General features: G+C 42.0%; 1 protein-coding gene across 2 annotated transcripts in view; it reads right to left on the bottom strand.

The window, feature by feature from the left end:
* Window positions 1–488, bottom strand: part of Eif2ak4 (eukaryotic translation initiation factor 2 alpha kinase 4) — an 85,433-nt gene extending 84,945 nt beyond the window's left edge. The window contains exon 1 of one of the 2 annotated variants that reach the window (XR_015680386.1): window positions 253–445. Coding sequence is in view for 1 of the 2 variants with exons in the window: in NM_001105744.2 (NP_001099214.2) it covers window positions 253–396 (144 nt within the window). In the remaining variant the exon portion in view is untranslated. 2 annotated transcript variants of the gene reach the window in all.
* Window positions 489–16,407: the final 15,919 nt, after the last annotated feature.

Below are 16,407 nucleotides of genomic sequence, written 5' to 3'. Positions count from 1 at the left end.
AGGATGAAGAGTGGTTAGGGAACGTCAGTGGTTATAAGAAGCAGAGCAGAGAGAGGAGCAGACCCGGGGGAAATAAGAATTGAGCCCTGGTGCTGCTTTTCTCAAGACCAGAGGCGGCGCAGAGGCAGAAAGTGAGGGTGGTGGAACTGCAAGATGAAAAGCCTGCAGAATCTAAGCGGCTGCCCCAGTCTGGAGGTGTCTGGCTGGGTCCCTAGACTGGAGAACGCCGGGCCAGACCAACCACGTTCCTACCCGTCCGCGCGCATCCGGCCGCAGATCCTGGAAGTCCGAGCCGTAAATCGCCTCCAGGGCCTGCAGCTCGTGGTCCTGTCTCTGTGAATAGCTCTCCTGCGGCTCAGCCGGGCCGCGTCCTGCGGCCCCGCGGCCCCCAGCCATGGCGGCCCGGGCAGGCACAGCGGCCTAGGCGAGGTAGCGGTGATTCTCCGGAGGGCGGTGGAGCTCCGGCCCGCGCCTTGACCGAGCTGGGGGCGGGGCCTCGAGTCGGAGTCGGGCCTGGGGGAGGGGTCTCGAGCTGGTGACAGGTCTGGGGGTGTGGCTCTGCTCTGCGTAGGCGCTCTGAAAACGGGACCTCCAGCCCGAGACGAGCCTGTGGGTGGGACCTCGAGCTGAGGACTGGCCTAGCGGTGTGGCTCTGAGCAGGTGAGAGTGGGCCTTGGGCGTAGCCTAGGCCAGAAGGCGGGTCTGGAGGCGGGGTTCTCCACGGCCGACTCCTTTGGCCCACTCAGGAGAAGGCCAGTGGGCGGGGTTTTGCCCCAACTTCCCAAGACTAGAAGACTTCTATTAGAACAAGAGTAGGGGACAGCTGTGTCTTCTTTCTGAGGGGTGAAATCGAGTCAGGAATTGCCAACACACGTTGGAAAGTCAGTCTCTCAGGTTGGAGTGACAGAACATATTAGTTTTCACAAAACAAGTCTGTAGCAGAAATAGGCGCTGGAATTCCTCCACCCTGCCTGGAGTTCCGAAGAGTTAAATCACTTATCTTACCTGACCTTCCCAGAATGATACTACTGGGAGGAAAAGCCGTAAACCCCTTTTCCCACATTCATTATCCTTGAACCATTAATTAAATGTCTCACGCATATTCTCTGGACTCACTGAAATTTTCTCCTTGCATTTTCTACTCCCACAAAGTCAAGTATCCGACCAGTTCATTTAATGTAAATTTGAGCGTTCTCACTAATGTTGACCATGTTTGCATCTTGCTTTACATATTTTGGGATGTATATGTGTCCATATGTGTATATATAAGTTTTGAGTCAGGTTCTCACTCTGCAGCATAGGCTGGCCTTGAATTCATAGTAGCCTTCCTACTTCATCCTGCCAGTGGTAGGATCTTGAGACTGCCACCATCGCAGCTTTCAGAAAAATTGCACCATCATGCCTCAAGTTAGGTTTAGGTGATGTCTCTGTCTGTCTTGTTTGCATCTATCTTGTTCACTCAGCAATGCTACTTAGGCGTCTCGCCTGCATCAATCCACTCTGATCAGACAAGATAACAAAGGCTCCTTAAAAACCACCTTCCTCCTCCCTCCACTGGAGACCTGTTCTGTCCCGGGACCCCTGCCTGGATACATGGCAGCAATCAACAGTGAAGATAAGGATTCCCTTTTATTTCCAGCCCTCACATTCAAATTGTCATCATTTCCTCGGTTTCCCCCTAAGCTGCAGCCTGTTTTTACCACCTCTTCACTGGCTGTCTATTCGACCCTTCTTCCTCCGTGCCACATGTTAAGCAGCTCTTCTTCCTATTGCAGCCAAAGTGAAGTTCCTATGTCACAAATATGGTCACACCAATCTGTAAAATTCTTCCATTTTTCAACTGGTCTTTTTCTGTTAAAAAAAAAAGAAAAACTCATTATGTAATTTTTTTGAACACAAAAGCATAGGAAATATAATAATAACCCTGAGGATTTGTCACCCAAGTCCACAGCTCCAGATGTCTTCGCCAATATTGTTTCCTGTTCATCTTCCTTAGGAATGCTTTAAATATCAGATATCGTGGGCTTTGTTGATAAATAGACATGTGTAACAGAAAAGAACATTTGAAGCCAATATAAGGTCACCCTTACACCTTAAAATGTAACACTTTCTAGTTGGCAAGATGGCTTGACAGATAAAGGCACTTGCTGCCAAGTCTGACAGCTGAGTTTCAACCCCAGCACCCACATGGTGGGAGGAGAGACCTCCACATGTGCCCCCTCCCAATAAATAGATATTATAAATAACTGCATAATAAATACAAAATAGTAAAAATACTTTTGTTTAATAAAACAATAATTGTTGGGTGACAGTCTTTTCCTGGGGTGGCACACCACACACACGCACACACATACACACACACACACACCACACACACACACACACACACACACACACACACTCTCACCCCAAAGTAATGAATGCAGCAAAGTATAACTTGGCGAACCATTGGGTTGTTATTGGTGCTGCTAATAGGAATGTGGGGGAGGGGTTACTTAAAAGGAACAGGGATGACTTAAAAGCAGCTGCATCACCCCAAAGTGCACCCCAGCAAGAGAGAAGACCTGGAAGCTACTACTGTGAGCTACCTACCTGCACAGCTTGCAGGCAGCTCCACACTCCACACTCCTAGAATCTCTGAGAGTTCCACGGGTCACAGTCCTCTCCCTAGAAGTTGTTCTTTTGTTTTTTCTACTACCGTGGAGGGACGTGACAGTCAGTGATTTTTTGTTTATTTCCTGGGACATGTGAGCATCTGCCTCCCTCCTGCAGGTGCTGTTTCAATTCAGAGGGAACTCATAGAACAAATGACCATGTAGACATGTAGAAAGGGGTCCTGCTTATTAAGAAAATTTCACCGTAACATCAATGGATAATAGAATGTTAAATCAGCAATTCTCCATCAACTAATTCAAAATGAAGAGAGTTTTGTTGTCCATATGACACATATGTCCATAAATGTCTGATGTTGACCATGGAGAACTTAAATGAAAGATCATGTGAGTTCTTTGAATGATTCTTGCAACCCCCATATAAGTTTGACATTAGTTTAAACTCATGATTTCAACATAAGGAACTAGAAATCGTCAACTGTATTCCAAAGTAGAAATTTTGTGTTATCAATAGTTTCTCAAAGTTTTGGTTCCTTGTCCTTGACAGGAACCTTGTGAATCTTTAAATTTTAACACTGCAACAGATGTGCAGCAATGTCTCGTGTTATTGGTTTGAAAAAGCTCCCTTATTTTTCCCAAGTTTACAGACATTCAGGTGGGTAATTCAGAGGGTTCCCATGCGCTCACTCTCCTCCAGAGCTTGCCCCAATCATTTGTTATACAGTCAACTAGTGTTGCTATTGTTAACAGGATTCCAGGACAGAAACTGTTGTGTGTGTGCAGAGATTGGTTGACTGATCAAAACTGCAGTGTTGTTCAAATGTTTCAAGTCCAGAAGCTAATTATCTCATCTGGGGCTAGCTTTAACACCATGAATAGCCATTCCTCACCCTCCTTTGTGTTAGAACTAGTATCCTGTGAGTAATAGATAATTCATATCTATCAACTTTGCAGACAACAAACCCAAAAGCTAAGAATGACATCAGATAGCATCTGAGGCCTATAGAAAACCTCCCCCTATCTTGCTGTCATTACTTCTCTGATTATCACCAATATATTTTAAACTTGTGATTTATGACTTTCATTGTTCAGTAAAACTATAACATATAAGGAAGCAACTTCCAGCCAGAGCCTAGAACCTGGAACCGGTTTCCTGGGCCATGATCACTCAAAACAGCTTTAGAATAAACTCTCTCTTGTTCCCTTTAAAACGAGAGCTGTGTTTTTTGCATAGAGGCCACGTTGTTACTAGCTAACATTCATAGGTCATATTAGGGTTCAGTGTCGTACAAATACAGGGTGTAATTTGTCCAGCATTACTATACTATGTATTGTAGTTCGTATACCGGAAGAGAGCCATGCTCCACTCATTTGTCTCTTAGATAATTCTCTTTAGACTTTTATAGTTCATGTCTTAGTTACTTTTCTATTGCTGTAACAAAATACCATAATCAAGGTAACTTGTAAAAGAAAGAATTTAATTCGGTGCTCAGGGTTCCCAGGGGCTAGAGTCCATGATCATCAGAGTTGGGGACCAGACAGTAGGCAGCAGGCAGCAGGCACGGCCCTAGAGCGGAAGCTGAGAGCTTACATGTGATCCGTAAGTATGAGACAGAGAGAGCTAACCGGGTTGCTGTGGGCCTTTGAACGCTCAAAGCCCATACCCAGTGACACACCTTCTCCAACAAGGCCACACCTCTAATCTTTCCCAAATAGCCTCACTAACTGGGGCCCAAACATTCAAATATATAAGCCTATGGGAGACATTCTTACTCAAACCACCAGTTAGATAACTACTCTTTATAAGAAACATCAAATGGTACAAAACACTGAATATAAGTAAGAAGTTTCTCACATGACTGTTTTATAAAGAGAATGGGACCCAAAGGTTTAGTGGTTTTTGTTACTGCTGGTGTTATAGCACTTCAATAGAGCCCAGCCTGAAGCTATTATGAATTTTGCAGTTTGACTATCTTAGTTAGGGTTTTACTGCTGTGAACAGACACCATGACCAAGGCAAGTCTTATAAAGAACAACATTTAATTGGGGCTGGCATACAGGTTCAGAGGTTCAGTCCATTATCATCCATGTGGGAGCATGGTAGACAGGAGGCTAGAGGAGCTGAGAGTTCCGCCTTTTGTTCTGAAGGCAGCTAGGAAAAGACTGACTTCCAGGCAGCTAGGATGGGGATATTAAGCCCATGTCCACAGTGATACACTTCTTCCAACAAGGCCACACCTCCTACTAGTGCTACACCCTGGGCCGGGCATATACAAACCATCACATTTACTGTGTCAAGATCTTCTTCTCTCTCTCTAAGCCAGTTGAGTCTGGATTTCTAGGAACTATCCTGGTAAGAAGACTGTGTGAAATGAGCTTTAAAAAATTAGGACAGGGTGAGGGCTATACTTCAGTATTAAAGTGCTTGACTCATATGCAAAGGGCCCCACTTGCATAGGGCCCCTGGCCTAGATGTCCATCATTTGAAGTGATGCAATAAAAATTGATATCCAGTCCTGGAGAGATGGCTCAGTGGTTAAGAGCACTGACTACTCCTTCCAGAGGTCCTGAGTTCAGTTCCCAGCCACATGGTGGCTCACAACCATCTGTAATAGGATTCGATGCTCTCTTCTGGTGTGTCTGAAGACAGCTACAGTGTACTCACATACATAAAATAAATAAATAAATCTAAAAAAAAAACAAAACCAAAACCCTGACACCTCAGGACAAAAGAGGGGGAGGGGCTAGGAAATGCAACAAAGGGTGGGGAGCGATAGAAAATGAAAAGTACATTAGAGGATAGGCTGCAGCTATTTTTCATTTTAAAAGGCCTGCTTCATCTATGTCATTGTTGCTTCTTGTTGGATCTGAATGTCTGATGGGCAAAAGCATGCATCCCAAAATCTGCAATTCAGTTCTCTTCCTGCAGTGTTGAGGCCTTGTGCATTTTAGGAAGGTTCTCTACTTAGCTAAAGCCCCAGTTTGCCCACCCCCCCAAATCTCTGTCTCTCCCCCTCCCTCCTTCCCTCCTTAAGGTATCATTAAGTTGCTCAGACGGTCTAGAACAAGGCGAGCTGGCTTTAGACCTGACCCAGTTCTTTTACTCCTGGTGTTTGTCATCTTCCTGACCCTGAAATAGGAAAAAATATTTATTAGTAGGCTTTTTCTCTCCCTTGGTGATGCAGATATAGACCAGATTAGAGCAGACTAAAAGTAGATACAGGCAGGTTTATTAGGAGGCAGCTCTCAGGTGGGTTCCCTATCTAACAGTTGGAGGTCAGTGAAGCCGCACTTCCAGGCTAAGGCAAGTGAATTTTGTGAGTCTGGGCGCGGAGTGATGACGTGTGAGCTAGGCTCTAGGATTGTGCCCATTACATAGTCAAGATCTGAACCCTGGGTGACTACTCTTTGGTGGGTTGCAGGAAACTTGGAGAGGAGGAAAAATGACATGTTAGTCCTGTGTTTTTCCAAGCAGGCAGGGAAGGTTTCTCTGTGCAGTCAGGGTTGGGGGAAGAGGAGCAGATGAGGTTTCCCAGCCTGTGCAGGGGATGAGCAGGGGTTCTAGCCTAACATTCATCTCTCAGAGTGGTCAAGAGGGTCAAATGTTTTGTTTGTTTAATTGTAGTGGTGGGTGTGGATAAGTGGTGCTCTCAGACTGAACCACATCCTTAGCCCAACAAAGTCTCTTAGCACAGAGTTCAACCCCACAGCACTCACTAGCTGCCTGCTTTTCTCGCAGTTCAGAGCCTGGTGGAACTTTGACTCCTCTGTGTTCTATAATAAGCACGTTGCCCAGAAATTGACCAGCGCAGTTTCTTTCTGCTGAGCAATATTTGCAGTGCGGTCCCTGGGCAGCTAGTCTGAGCCTAACCCACACGTGGTTCTAGATGGCCGGTGCATGTCCTGTAGGCAAAATGTTGGATCAGAAGCCTTCAATCTCAGTACTAGCATTCCAGACCAGGAATTCTGAGTTTTAGGGAGCTACCCTATGTACTGTGGGATGTTGAGCGATGTCCCTAGGTTCTATCTATCATGGGCTGACTATATAGAGCAGACTGGGTTTGAACTCACTCATTGTGTCTTAATTTGCATTTATGCCACGAATAAAGAGTTTGATCATCTTTTCTTATGCTTATATCTTCTTTTTTACCTGACCTATGGTGCACCTAAAATGTTGAATTGTCTTGTAATCAAGCTCAGAGAGCCATTTATATATTCTGGATGCAATTCTTTATCATCATAGATGTGATCGTCAGCACACCTTTTCATACTCTTGACAGTGTTTTCCAGAGAACAGTCGTTACTTTGGCAACCAATGTTTTTTTTTGTTTTTGGTAAATCATATTGTTGTCAAATCTCTAAAATCTATTTTTTCCTTCTGTAAATGTTATGGAGTGTACATTCCTATTTGCATATATCATCCTGTTTTAGTTAAAATGTTTGGGCTGGAGTTTTATGGCTAGGCATGTGCAATATCCTGGGTCCCACAGACAGACAGACAGGCAGACAGACAGACAGACACACACACATATAAACACTTGCACACACACACACACACACACACACACACACACACACACACACACACACATTAAGCATGCTCCTATGCAGTTCTGCTCCAAGATTCCATTTCTGTAATATACTAAGAAACATACACTTAGAAAGAGGATAAGTGCTTGCCTGTGGTGAAGACTAATTGAGAAGGTGGAAAGAGGGACCCCAGAGAAGCTAAATGTCCATTTTGCAGGTAATGTAGACAGTCATTATCTGTGGTACTCGTTATCAGGGTTACGGTTTTAGCTTAACAGAGCACCTGACTAGCAAGTACAAGGCCTTCCCCAGCAAGGCAAAGCAAAAGGAAATGAAGTTAAAGCCTTGCACTAACCATCAAAGTGTAGTGTGTCACATATCTGTTAAATCCTAACGTGCTCTTAAAGGAAATTCCTCACTTGGTGAGACGAACGTCTTTAGCTTTCTCATATCATCTGTGCTGCTACGAATGATAGAATTTCATTACTTTTATGGTGGAATAAGATTGCATTGTATGCCTATTCCACGTTGTATCTATCCACCCATTAATGGATGCCTGGCTGGATCCTGTATCTGGTCTATTGTGAACCAGAGCAGCAATAAACACAGCAGTGCGGGTGCCTTGAAAAAGTGGTTTACTTCATTTCCCTTGGAATTGTGCCCAGTAGCAGGATTACATGATTTTATAGTAGTTCTATTTCTAATTGTATTTTTTTAAATTGTCATACTGTTCTCCATAATGGCTGTACTAATTTATATTCCCACCAACTGTGTGTAAGAGTTCTTTCTTGGCACACCCTGCAGAATTTTGTATTTTGGTAACAGCCATTTTAACTGTGCGGGATGCATTACTGTGTGATTCACTTGCATTTCCATGATTCTGCTGAGCAGACCTTGCATTCGTGTCTCTGCCGCTTCTTTATGACCTATAGTGGTTTCCGTGAGAAACTTGATGTCATTCAAATGATTTTTTTCCCCTATAAGGAACGTTGTGTGTCCCTCTTTGTCTACTTTTAAGATTTTCTTTTTTTCTGTGATTAATTAGATTCAGAAGTTTACTGATGACGAGGTTTAGTGTAGATTTTCTCTAAGATTAAGACTTTCTGTTGTTGTTAATTATAGAGGTTTTAGCCATTATTTTTCTGGATACATTTTTTGAATTCTTCCCCCTTTTTGCTTTTGGTAGGTAAAGGCTTTCTGTGGCCTGGCACCCAGACAGGGAGACACAAGGCTGTGCCTACTGCTCCAGAAGTGCACAATGACCTAGAGCCTTAATGCCATCTTGATATTTGTGGGCACTTATGTATTTATGTGTGGCTGCTTTAAACTCATTAATAATAAACTCCAAGTCACCAATAGTATAATTTGTGCCACATTAAGGAAAGAAGTCAAAGCATTTCCCCCAGGTGTCATTTGACCAAGAGCAAGCCTAGAAATGAAATCTCACCTTCACGCTCCCTGTGCTTCTATCCTGTTCGCTATGTGAGTCTGAATCTGTGCCTACCCGAAGATGTCTTGTGAATCTGTCCCTGTCCCTGTGCCTGTCGCTTGTAAAGGGCTTGCCTTGAACAGCACAGAAAGTAGCACAAGGAAGGAGTGATACTTAGTAGAAATCTTAATGGAGTCTTACAAGGGAGTACGTTACAGACCCACAGCACCCAAGTGACATGGCCGTCCAGCAAGCAATGGCCCTGTGTTGGATTCCGCGTTTATGGTGGATATTCACTTTTAGACATCTTTCACCATCTATTTTTGCTGCTTTCTGTAGATGAGTATTAGAACATGGGTGTATTACTTTGGTCAGGGTAGTGGAAGAGTGTGTAAGATTGCAGTGATCGATGCATTAGCTCAGGCTGTAAATGTTGATTACCTGGCAAATCCAAGGCAAAAGCCATTGGTTGTTACACTATTCTAAAGGCAGGTTAAACAGGCTGAGTGCACAGCAGGAGAGCAGTCTTAAGTAACCTCCAGCATAGTAATTACTCTGGCTGTGAGGTCCAGTGAAAAGTCCAGTCTCTCAGAATGTAAGAGTTCTTTTCCTAACACTACACTGTCAGATTGTTTATATTAATTTATGAGTCTTGCCTTTTAACTTTTGGGAAAAATTAAGTAAAACTCTTTTGTCTTTTTTTATTGGATTTTTTAAAATTTACATTTCAATATCCCCTTTCCCGGTTTCCTGTCCATAAACCCTCTATCCCATCCCTCCTCCCTCTTCTTCTATGAGGGTGTTCTCCCACCCTTTCACATCTACCCGCTCTGACATTCCCTTACACTGGGAGGTCCAGCCTTGGCAGGACCAAGGGCTTCTCTTCCTATTGGTGTCCAACAGGGCCATCCTCTGCTACATATGCAGTTGGAGCCGTGAGTCTGTCCATGTGTACTCTTTGGGTGGTGGCTTAGTCCCTGGGAGCTCTGGTTGGTTGGTATTGTTGTTCTTATGGGATTGTAAACCCCTTCAGATCCTTCAATCCTTTCTCTAACTCCTCCAATGGGGACCCCATTCTCAGTCCAATGGTTGGCTGAGAGCCTCTCAGGAGACAGCTATATCAGGCTCCTGTCAGTACACACTTCTTTGCATCAGCAATATTGTCTGGGTTTGGTAGCTATATGTATATGGGCTAGATCCCCAGGTAGGGCAGGCTCTGAATGGCCATTCCTTCAGTCTCTGCTCCAAAATTTGTCTTCATATCTCATCCTATAAATATTTTTGCTCCCCCTTTTAAGAAGGACTGAAGCATCCACACTTTGGTCATCTTTCTTCTTGAGCTTCATGAGTTCTGTAGATTGTATCTTGGTAATCTGAGCTTTTGGGTTAATATCCACTTATCAGTGAGTACATGCCATGTGTAGATTTTTGTGACTGGGTTACCTCACTCAGGATGATATTTTCTAGTTCCATCCATTTTGCCTATGAATTTCATGAAGTCATTATTTTTAATAGCTGAGTAATACTCCATTGTGTAGATGTACCACATTTCCTGTATCCATTCCTCTGTTGAAGGACATCTGTGTTCTTTCCAGCTTCTGGCTATTATAAATAATGATGCTATGAACATAGTGGAGCATGTGTCTTTGTTATATGTTGGAGCATCTTTTGGGTATATGCCCAGGAGTGGTATAGTACTATGTCTAATTTTCTGAGGAACCTCCAGACTGATTTCTAGAGTGGTTGTACCAGTTTGCAATCCCACCAACAATGGAGGTGTGTTCCTCTTTCTCCACATCCTCACCAGCATTTGTTGTCACCTGAGTTTTTGATCTTAGCTATTCTGACTGGTGTGAGGTGGAATCTCAGGGTTGTTTTGATTTGCATTTCCCTGATGACTAAGGGTGTTGAACATTTCTTTAGGTATTTCTCAGACATTCAATATTCCTCAGTTGAGAATTCTTTGTTTAGCTTTGTACTCCATTTTAAAAGGGTTATTTGGCTCTCTGGAGTCTAACTTCTTGAGTTCTTTGTATATATTGGATATTAGCCCTCTATTGAATGTAGGATTGGTAAAGATTTTTCCCAATCTGCTGGTTGCCATTTTGTCCTAATGACAGCGTCCTTTGCCTTACAGAGGCTTTGTAATTTTAGGAGGTCCCATTTGTTGATTCTTTTTTTTTTTCCGGAGCTGGGGACCGAACCCAGGGCCTTGCGCTTCTTAGGCAAGCCCTCTACCACTGAGCATTTTAAATCCCCAACCCATTTGTTGATTCTTGATCTTAGAGCATAAGCTATTGGTGTTCTGTTCAGGAAAATTTCCCCAGTGCCCATGTGTTCCAGGCTTTCCCCCACTTTTTCTTCTATTAGCTTGAGTGTATCTGGTTTTATGTGGAGGTCCTTGATCCACTTGGACTTGACCTTTGTACAGGATGATGAGAATGGATTGATTTGCATTCTTCTACATGCTGACATCCAGTTGAACCAGCATCTTTTTTCCACTGGATGGTTTTAGCTCCTCTGTCAAAGATCAAGTGACCATAGGTGTGTGGGTTCATTTCTGGATCTTCAATTCTATTCCATCAATCTACCTGCCTTTCTTTGTACCTATACCATGCAGCTTTTATCAATATTGCTCTGTAATACAGCTTGAGGTCAGGGATGGTGATTCCCCCAGAAGTTCTTTTATTGTTGAGGATAGTTTCCTCTATATGAACTTTATATGAATTTGAAATTTGCTCTTTCTAACTCTATGAAGAATTGAGTTGGAATTTTGATGGGGATTGCATTGAATCTGTAGATTGCTTTTGGCCATTTTTACTATATTGATCCTGCCAATCCATGAGCATGGGAGGTCTTTCCATCTTCTGAGATCTTCAATTTATTTCTTCAGAGACTTGAAGTTCTTGTCATATAGCTCTTTTACTTGCTTGGTTAGAGTCACACTGAGAGATATTTTATGTTATTTGTGACTATTGTGAAGGGTGTCATTTCCCTAATTTCTTTCTCAGCTTGTTTATCCTTTGAGTAGAGGAAGGCTACTGATTTGTTTGAATTAATTTTATACCCCGACACTTTGCTGAAGTTGTTTATCAGGCTTAGTAGTTCTCTGGTGGAACTTTTGGGGTCACTTAAGTGTACTATCATACCATCTGAAAATAGTGATATTTTGACTTCTTCCTTTCCGATTTGTATCCCTTTTATCTCCTTTTGTTGTCTAATTGCTCTGGCTAGGACTTCGAGTACTATATTGAATAAATAGGGAGAGAGTGGGCAGCCTTGTCTAGTCCCTGATTTTAGTGGGATTGCTTCAAGTTTCTCTCCATTTAGTTTGATGTTAGCTACTGGTTTGCTCTATATGGCTTTTACTATGTTTAGGTATGGACCTTGAATTCCTATTCTTTCCAGGACTTTAATCATGAAGGGGTGTTGTTGAATTTTGTCAAATGCTTTTTCAGCATCTAATGAGATGATTGTGTGTATTTTTTCCTTTGAGTTTCTTTATATAATGGATTACATTGATGAATTTCTGTATATTGAACCATTCCTATATTGCTGGGATGAAAACTACTTGATCATGGTGGATGATTGTTTTATGTGTTTTTGGATTCAGTTTGCAAGAATTTTATCGAGTATTTTTGTGTTGATATTCATAAGGGAAATTGGTCTGAAGTTCTCTTTCTTCGTTGGGTCTTTGTGTGGTTTAGGTATAAGAGTAATTGTGGCTTCATAGAAGGAATTGGGCAGTGTTCCTTCTGTTTCTATTTTGTGGAATAGTTTGGACAGTATTGGTATTAGGTCTTCTATGAAGGTCTGATAGATTTCGGCATTAAATCCATCTGGTCCTGGGCTCCTTTTGGTTGGGAGACTTTTAATAACTGCTTCTATTTCTTTAGGAGTTATAGGACCGTTTAGATGGTTTATCTGATCCTGATTCAACTTTGGTACCTAGTATCTGTCTAGGAAATTGTACATTTCCTGCAGATTTTCAAGTTTTGTTGAATATAGGCTTTTGTAGTAGGATCTGATGATTTTTTGAATTTCCTCTGAATCTGTAGTTATGTCTCCCTTTTCATTTCTGATTTTGTTAATTTGGACACACTCTCTGTGTCCTCTGGTTAGTCTGGCTAAGAGTTTATCTATCTTGTTGATTTTCTCAAAGAACCAACTTTTGGTTCTGTTGATTCTTTCTATGGTCCTTTTTGTTTCTACTTGATTGATTTCAGCTCTGAGTTTGATTATTTCCTGCCTTCTACTCCTCCTGGGTGTATTTGCTTCTTTTTGTTCTAGAGCTTTTAGGTGTGCTGTCAAGCTGCTGACATATGCTCTTTCCTGTTTCTTTCTGCAGGCACTCAGCGCTATGAGTTTTCCTCTTAGCACAGCTTTCATTGTGTCCCATAAGTTTGGGTATGTTGTACCTTCATTTTCATTAAATTCTAAGAAGTCTTTAATTTCTTTCTGTATTTCTTCCTTGACTAAATTACTATTGAACAGAGCATTGTTACTTCCATGTGTATGTGAACTTTCTGTCGTTTTTGTTGTAATTGAAGATCAGCCTTAGTCCATGGTGATCTGATAGGATGCAGGGGATTATTTCAGTCCTCTTGTATCTGTTGAGGCTTGTTTCGTGACCAATTATATGGTCAATTTTGGAGAAGGTACCATGAGGTGCTGAGAAGAAGGTATATCCTTTTGTTTTAGGATGAAATGTTCCATAGATATCTATTAAATCCATTTGGTTCATAACTTCTGTTAGTTTCTCTGTGTCTCTGTTTAATTTCTGTTTCCATGATCTGTCCATTGCTGGGAGTGGGGGAGTTGAAGTCTCCTACTATTATTGTGTGAGGTGCAATGTGTGCTTTGAGCTCTAGTAGGTTTCTTTTATGAATGTAGGTGCCCTTGCAGTTGGAGCATAGATAATTAGGAATGAGAGTTTATCGTGGTGGATTTTTTCCACCACGAATATGAATATGAATATGAAGTGCCCTTCCTTATCTTTTTTGATAACTTTTAGTTGAAAGTTGATTTTATTTGACATTAGAATGGCTACTCCTGCTTGTTTCTTGGGACCATTTGCTTGGAAAGTTGTTTTCCAGCCTTTTACTCTTAGGGTAGTGTCTGTCTTTGTCACTGAGGTATATTTCCTGTGTGCAGCAAAATGGGTCCTCTTTATATATTCATTCTGTTAATCTATGTCTTTTTATTGGGGAATTGATTCCATTGATGTTAAGAGATATTAAGGGATAGAGATTGTTGTTTCCTGTTATTTTTGTTGTTAGAGGTGGAATTATGTTTGTCTGTCTCTTTTCTTTGGGGTTTGTTGCAAGAAGATTACTTTCTTGCTTTTTCTAGGGTGTAGTTTCCCTCTTTGTGTTGAAGTTCTCCATCTCTTATCCTTTGTAGGACTGGATTTTGGAAAAATATTGTGTAAATTTGGTTTTGTCATGGAATATATTGTTTCTCCCTCTATGTTTATTGAGATTTTTGCTGGATATTGTAGCCTGGGCTGGCATTTGTGTTTTCTTAGGGTCTGGATGACATCTGCCCATTCTAGCTTTCATAGTCTCTGGTGAGAAGTCTGGTGTAATTCTGATAGCTCTGCCTTTATATGTTACTTGACCTTTTTCCCTTACTGCTTTTAATATTCTTTCTTTGTTTCGTGCATTTGCTGTTTTGACTATTATGTGATGGGAGGAACTTCTTTTCTAGTCCAATCTATTTGGAGTTCTGTAATTTTGTTGCGGATATTGACTGGACCATTAAGTTGGGAGTCTTCGCTCTCTTCTGTACCTATTATCCCTAGGTTTGCTCTTCTCATTGTGTCCTGGATTCCCTGGAGATTTTGGGTTAGGAGCTTTTTGCATTTTACATTATCTTTGACAGTTGTGTCAATGTTTTCTATGGAATCTTCTGCACCTCTGATTCTCTCTTCTATTTCTTGTATTCTGTTAGTGATGCTTGTGTCTATGATTCCTGATCTCTTTCCTAGGTTTTCTATCTCCAGGGTTGTCTTCCTTTGTGATTTCTCTATTGTTTCTATTTCCATTTTTAGGTCCTGGATGGTTTTGTTCAATTCCTTCATCTGTTTGGTTGTGTTTGCTTGTAATTCTTTAAGGGATTATTTTGTTTCCTCTTTAAGAACGTCTACATGTTTACCTATATTTTCCTGTATTTCTTTAAGGGAGTTATATATATCCTTCTTAAAGTCCTCTTTCATCATCATGAGATGTGATTTTAAATCAAAATCTTGCTTTTTTGGTGTGTTTGGATACTCAGTATTTGCTTTGGTGGGGGAACTGGGCCATGATGATACCAAGTAGTCTTGGTTTCTGTTGCTTAGATTCCTACAATTGCCTCTCCCCGTCTAGTTGTCTCTGGTATTAGCTGGTCTTGCTGTCTCTGACAATGACTTGACCTTGTGTGTCAGCCTGTGTAAGCCTGTGTGTCAGCACTCCTGGAGACTAGATTTCTCCCAGCTGGATCTGGGGTCCTTTGGAGCAGAAGTGGTGGTCTTACCTCTGCTGTCAGGTGTGTTAAAGCTCCTGGATACTGGCTTTCAGCTCTGAGTGCAGACAGAGACTGACAGGATTCTCTCCCTGACTGCTCCTTGGTTCCTGTGTCCCAAGGGCTCTAACTGGGTTCCTCATAGGCCAGGAATGTGAACAGAAGTGGTGATCTCCCTTGAGCTCTCAGGATTGTCTGCATTTCTGAGAGTCCAGCTCTCTCTCCCATGGAATTTGTGTACAGAGAGCTGTGGGACTGGGTCAACTCCCAGTGCAGGCAGAAACTGGAAGCTCAAGTATAACCTTTTATTCCAAAGCTATGCTGTTACTTCTAAGTTGGGTTCTGAGTCATAGCCATGGCTCATCTTTTCCTGAAGGAGACATTACTGTATTGATCCCTCAATTCACCAGCATTGGTTCTAGATAACTTTCAACTCTGACCAAGAAATCAAATTTATTTTCAAAGGACATATTTGTCATGAACAGAAACACAGAAAAGATTGTGCTAGATCCCGAATTTTACAGTAATAGAGGAGCTCCAAAGAGGGGTTGAGAAGTCTCAAGAAATATCCAACAACTGTGTGGCTTCCCAAGACTACCTGAGGATGACAGTATTCATGGATATTTTCAATTTGACATTAGAAATCGGTCTGGTCTGGGGGTGTGATACAGCGATAGAGCTCTTGCTTAAGATGTGCAAAGTGTTTGTTTCAATCCCAGTGTGTGTGTGTGTGTGTGTGTGTGTGTGTGTGTGTGTTTGTGTTTGTGTGCATGACATCCATGTGTATGTGACTTCTGAGGCTTCCTTCAGAGGGAAAAAACTTCCTATTTTTGTAATATCTTGAGAACTTTAATAGCAAGTCTTTAGGAACAAAGGCTACTAAAACATATTTGTAGATTCATATCCATGGGGAACCAAGGTCTGCAAAGTAACGTTTTAGTGAAGCCCACAGAGAGAATGCTTTAACATGTTGGAAGGGGAGGGTTTTCCTCTCTGTGGTATTTGTTTACTTTAATCATCAATAAACAGGACTTGATCTAATAGTGAAGTTTAACATATGTGACCCTGAGGTTTTGATTAATTCAGTATTATAGTCTCAAAAAGTCTCCACAAACAGCTATATTCACCCTACATCTATTTGATAGAGAAGGACACCAAGTTCACAGAGGTGAAGAGGGCTCGAATTGGCACAGACACTTGCACACAGGTTTGTAAGATCACTATTCATGCTCTTCCTCCTTTGCTCCCACTGTCCCTCAGGCTATCTTAGACTCTGCGATCTTGAGAAGGTTTGTATGTTTGCCTGTCTCAAAAATCAGTCTAGGTTTCCAG

Source organism: Rattus norvegicus, chromosome 3 (genome assembly GCF_021556685.1).
Source record: "Rattus norvegicus strain SHRSP/BbbUtx chromosome 3, alternate assembly SHRSP_T2T, whole genome shotgun sequence".
Taxonomy (NCBI): Eukaryota; Metazoa; Chordata; class Mammalia; order Rodentia; family Muridae; genus Rattus; species Rattus norvegicus.
The sequence above is the reverse complement of the archived record's forward strand: the minus strand, read 5'-3'. Positions and strand labels throughout refer to the sequence as shown.